Here is a 6,000-nt window from a genome sequence, read left to right as displayed (position 1 = left end):
CATTCTTTAGTGACACACAAACCTAGACACCGTTCTCAGTACAAGTGTGATAAATGTGCAAAAACTGGGTGCTAACAAGTCGTGTCTTTCCTTCCTTGTTTTGATCCTTGATTCCTACTCAGTAGTGTTATGGGGCCATTCCCTCTTTACCACGCAGTTGCAGTGTATGGGTGTGCATATTTTAGGGGAGAGTTTACAAGTGACATTCTCAGGGCGCCTGGGTGGCTCTGTCGGTTGAACGTCTGACTTCAGCTCAGGTCATGATCTCACAGTTCACGGGTTCAAGCCCCACGTCAGGCTCTGTGCTGACAGCCCAGAGCCAGGAGCTGGCTTCAGATTCTCTATCTACCTCTCTCTCTGACCCTCCCCGGCTTGTGCTGTCTCTTCCTGTCTCTCAAAAATAAATAAAAAACATTAAAAAAAATTTTAAAGCAACATTCTCAGTTGATGTACTTTAATTTAACTGCTGTTTTGAAAGCTTTTCTAGGTAGCTGGGGCACCTGGGTGGCTTAGTCGGTTAAATGTCCAACTTTGGCTCAGGTCGTGATCTCACAGTTCGTGAGTTCAAGTCGGGTCTGTACGGACAGCTCAGAGTCTGGAGCTTGCTTCGAATTCTGTGTCTTCCTCTCTCTGCCCCTCCCCAACGCGCTCGCGCTCTCTCTCTCTCTCTCTCTCTCTCTCTCTCTCTAAAAAATGAATATTTTTAAAAGGTAAAAAAAAAGTTTTCCTAGATATTTATCGTTGTGCTTTATGGAGAAGAAATGTTAGTTCTTACCTTTAATAAATTAATAATCCAATAACATTGTAATTCACAGGTTGAGAGTCTTTAATCAGCTAGAGGATGAACTGAATTCTCATGAGCATGAACTATGTTGGTTGAAAGACAAAGCTACACAAATTGCTCAGAAAGATGTCGCCTTTGCATCTGAGGTTGATAGGGAGATAAATCGTTTAGAGGTCACCTGGGATGACACCAAAAGACTGATTCATGAGAAGTAAGTGAAAGTCCTCTCGGCTTTTGTTTTCAGCTTTCTACTGCGTGGCCCTGGGCTGTTGTCTGTTGATTTGCGTTGGTGTGATCAAGAGCTGAGTATCCTGTGCCATTTGAAGTTTTCTGTGTCTCTTTACTAAGTTAAACCTGTAGTCCTCCAGAACTTTATTGAGGAAGTTGTCTAGAAATAACGAGGATAGGTGAAATGTAGTGCTTAAAAGCGGCTGTCAACAAAGTGTTGCCGTGAGAATCTTAACCTCTGAGTTTCGCTTTTTGTTTGGTTTTACTTGTTTATGATTAGGTATGATATCCACATAATAAATCTCATCCTGTCAAGTGTTTGCCCTTAACCTGTAGGAGTTGAATACACATTCAGTTTGTGATTACACACACACTGAATAAGTAACTAGTACAACGATCAAGTCTTCTATACCCATTCCACCACCTGAACAAATCCCTCTATGTCTCATTAGAGTCAGCCCCTCCCCCAGGTCTAGTCCCTGGCAACTGTTGATCAGGTTTATGTCTTGGTAGTATTTTTTTTTTTCAGAATCACATACAAATGAATTCTTTCCAGTTTGGATGATTATAAATAGAGCATCTATAAACATTCATACTCCATTTTGTGTGTGTGCCTAAGTTTTTACTACACTTGGGTAAATACCTTATTTTACTTAGCACAATGCACATTATGGGTGTTAATAACATCTATTTTTTATAGCTGAACAGTATTTCATTTAATAGGTGTTCCACACCTTATTCATTCGCCAATAGATGGATATTTGGGTTCTTTCCAGTCTAATGACTATAAGAAAGCATCTATAAACATTCATGTTTAATTTTTTATGAACATAATTTTTATTGTGTACTATTGATTATTAATGTAAGCTTTTAGAAAGTTAAATGTATTGTAAAATTTTATTCCATGTTATTGAATCGTCTCCTAAATTGTGATTTGTTAGAGATTGCACAGTATTCAATTATAAGAATATATCAGAGTTTATTCCATTAGTGGCGTATTTTGGGGGTGCCTGGGTGGCTCAGTAGGTTAAGCATTTGACTTCGGCCCAGGTCATGATCTCACAGTTCATGAGTTCAAGCCCTGCATCCTACAGCTCAGAGCCTGGAACCTGCTTCAGATTCTGGGTCTCCCTCTCTCTCTCTGCCCCTCCCCTGCTCATGCTTGCTCTCTCTCTCTCTCTGTCAGAAATAAATAAATGTAAAAAAATTAATAGCCTATTTTTGCCATTTGGGTTATTTATATTTTTCCATATTATAAATAATGATGTAAAGAATGTAGTTTTATCTAAATCTTAGTGTACATCTTTTTCTTTGGAAAAATTCCTGCATGTAGAATTGCCTGCTCAGAGACATTTTATGCTTATAAACAAAAACTATCTTCTTATTTGGACAATTTTCAGAGGATTCAAATTCAATGAAAATTTGTGTCATTAAAATGGGAAAAAAATGCTCCTATGTGTTTTACTGATTAAGCAGTGTTATTTTGTTTGGTTTGGGGATTTTGTTTAATTTTGTTTTGTTTGCTTCACCTTAAAACACACCACTATGATGTAATTAAACAATGAAAAAATTGATAAACAAAGATTATTGGCATCTGCATAAGTTTTAGTGGTCAAGAACATATTTTTCTTGTCATTGAGGTCATATTTTATTTTAGTGGCTGTGTGCATTCTTCATTCATTGAAACAGTTTGGACAATAGAGTTAAGTTGGCTTGACCAGTACTTCTATGACCTCAGTAGGTAGAATTATGGTTTCCTCTTGATTCCAGCAATCAGCTGTGAATATATTTATGTAGCTACCTAGCAAGTCCAATCAGAGGGAATCCTTCCCTTTCTCACAGGGTAATAAATGATATCTTTTCCTCAATTATTATAGCCAGGGTCAATGCTGTGGACTTATTGACTTAATGAGAGACTACCAGAACTTGAAGTCAGTTGTTTCTAAAGTCCTAGAAAATGCCAACAATGTGCTTGCAACCAGAACTACTATAAAAGATCAGGAGGATATTAAATGGGCTTTATCCAAGGTAATAATTCAAAATCTATTTATTTTGAGGGTGCCTGGGTGGCTCAGTTGGTTAAGTGTCTGGCTCTTGATCTTGGTTCAGGTCATGATCTTGGGGTTAGTGAGTTCAAGCCCTGAATTGACCCTACAGATAGTGCGGAGCCTGCTTGGGACTCTCTTTCTCTCTCTCCACCTCTCAGACTCTGCCCCTCCTCCACTCTCTCTTTCAAACTAAATAAACTTTAAAAAATATCTATATAAGTTTTTTTAATGTATTTATTTTAGTAGACTACTTAGTAGAGCTGATTTTCACTTGTCATGAATTCTCTATACAACTCTTGTCAGTACATATAGATGTAGGATCTTCATGCTGACAAACTCAACTTGTTTTGTTGTTTTGTTTTGTTTTAGGAATACTGATATCCAGGAGTCTAGCAATTCTAAAAGATTTATAGTTCATTAGTATCACTGGCTTCTGTGTAAGGTCAAACCATGAATTAAATTTCTTAGAGGGAAATGGTTTTGAACACCTGACTTATGACTGATTATTTTATTAATTGAAGAAACATTTATGTCCACAGCATGAAACTGCCAAGAACGAAATGTGTAACAAACAGAAAGAATTGGATAACTTTACAAGTAAAGGGAAACAGTTGTTATCTGAGCTGAGAAAAATCCACAGTAGTGATTTCATCCTGGTGAAAACAGACATGGAGAGCACTGTGGACAGATGGCTGGATGTAAGATAATCACCTCGATTGTATGAACAATTTAAATATTCACATTTGTCGATCATATTTGGGGGTAAAGGATTATTCAGGGATGTGAATTCCATTTTTTGCTTTTAATGCTCCATGCAAAATGATACGTGGAAGAAAAACAATATTCATATAATGTTTGGAATTAGCAAAGAGAGTTATTTATTTGTTGATACTTAGTGGCAGTTTTCTAGAATTTAACTTGGTAGCTTTGATCACAACTAGTTTATAACTCTAAATGTTCTTTTCCTTAGAACTCTGGGATTATGGATAAAAATTGAGGAATAATTTATAAATATCCTGCAGAATATTAAATATAATGTATAATCACTTAGAGTACCAAGACTATAATTTGGCATTGAAAAACATCAGACTTGTGGTTTACATCCTTGTGTATTAGGTCTTGTTCTGTCATTGACTAGTTGTCTGACCAGAGAAGTCACTTGATCTCTTTGGAACTTGACCTATCAATCCATACATATTTTATGTTAACTTCCAGCTCAAGACTCCAGTGATGCTATTGCCCTTCTATTAAGCTACAGTGCATCACTATAGATTAAATTGCTTAAGCTAAATTACTAAAGTTAGATATTGATAATTGTGTACTATAATCAAATAATTAGAAGATTGCAGAAAACCTTACCTGCCTTCACTTTTAAAAGAACATCCTTGGAGTGCCTGGGTAACTCAGTCAGTTAAGCATCTGACTGGATTTCGGCTCAGGTCATTATCTCATGGTTCTTGAGTTTGAGCCCGTGTTGGGCTCTGTGCTAACAACTCGGAACCTGGAGCCTGCTTGGGATTTTGTGTCCCCCTCTCTCTCTGTCCCTCCCCTACTCGCACTCTGTCTCTCACTCTCAAAAATAAATACATATTTTAAAAATGTTAAAAAACATTCTTATTATAGGAAGTGTATTAAGTAATAGTGCTTTACTTTAGACATTCAAAGTTGGTTGTATAAAGTTGGTAGCTGTCCTACATATTTATTTATTCTATAAATATATTCAAGTCTAATTTATGTCCATTTTTATACTTCAGCATTACAAATAAAAGTGCTTATTATATTGTTTTCAAAAATAAATATAATACTGCCCCAGATGGACCCTTATCCTATAGAATGTTATATTATGATAGACTCCAATAGTAGACCTGTTGTTCTTAGTTTCCCAACTGGCAAATGAAAATCAAATGTCTCAGAAATTCAATCAACGCTCCTAATGACAGAAACAATTTGTGTAATAGCATTTATTTGAGTCAAGTGCACTAAATCCCTTATAATAATATTTGTGAAATTTTGTTTTTCAGGAAGAATACAATTTTTTGATTAAGGAAGCATGGACATCATTTAGTATTTAGGTGGGTTACAGAGAATCTTAAAACCCCAGACAACGAGTGACGTGGTGTCTGTTTTCTATCACAGGTATCAGAGAAAATTGAGGAAAACATGGATAGACTAAGGGCAAGTCTGACCATTTGGGGTGATGTACTTGCAAGTAAAGATGAGATCGACGGATGGTCAAACAATTCTGTTCCGCAGTTGGCTGAAAGCATCAGTAACCTGAATAATAGTGCCAAAGCAGAAGAATTCCTTAAAGAATTTGAGGTAAATTGACTACATCTACATATGTGAACTTGTGAGCTCATTGACAAGAATAAAAGAAAAATGTGCCCCTTTTTTGACAATAAAGCCCCCACGCTGTGGCTTGGCCCCGTGTCATGCTCACACTGCTTAATGAGGTCCTGGCCCGCTGTGAGTACTCAGGAAATATTTGTTGGATGAATTATTATGCTTCATGACTGTGGAGTCCAGTGACTCAGTAATTGAGGGAGAACATCTGAGGAAGATGTATTTTTTTTAAAAATAGTTTATTGTCAAATTGGTTTCCATATAACACCCAGTGTTCGTCCCCACAAGTGCCCCCCTCCATGACCACCACCCCCTTCCCCTGTCCCCCTCCCCCTTAAGCCCTCAGTTTGTTCTCAGTATTCAAGAGTCTCTCATGATTTGCCTCTCTCCCTCTCCCTAACTCTTTTTCCCTTCTTCCCTTCCCCATGGTCCTCTGTTAAGTTTCTCCTGTTAGACCTATGAGTGAAAACATATGGTATCTGTCCTTCTCCATCAGAATTATTTTGCTTAGCATGACACCCTCGAGGTCCATCCACATTGCCACAAATGGCCAGATGTCATTCTTTCTCATTGCCATGTAGTACTCCATTGTATATA

At 37.2% G+C, this 6,000-nt stretch overlaps 1 protein-coding gene across 1 annotated transcript in view; it reads left to right on the top strand.

Moving 5' to 3' along the window:
* The window catches only part of SYNE1 (spectrin repeat containing nuclear envelope protein 1), a 455,818-nt gene that overhangs the window by 194,241 nt on the left and 255,577 nt on the right, over window positions 1-6,000 (top strand). The window contains exons 41-44 of the mRNA XM_029943998.1: window positions 816-995; window positions 2,890-3,040; window positions 3,600-3,758; window positions 5,197-5,379. Of these exons, the coding sequence (XP_029799858.1) occupies window positions 816-995; window positions 2,890-3,040; window positions 3,600-3,758; window positions 5,197-5,379 (673 nt within the window). The remainder of the gene's footprint in view (window positions 1-815; window positions 996-2,889; window positions 3,041-3,599; window positions 3,759-5,196; window positions 5,380-6,000) is intronic.

Source organism: Suricata suricatta, chromosome 7 (genome assembly GCF_006229205.1).
Source record: "Suricata suricatta isolate VVHF042 chromosome 7, meerkat_22Aug2017_6uvM2_HiC, whole genome shotgun sequence".
NCBI lineage: Eukaryota > Metazoa > Chordata > Mammalia > Carnivora > Herpestidae > Suricata > Suricata suricatta.
This window is presented reverse-complemented; position numbering and strand designations above follow the sequence as displayed.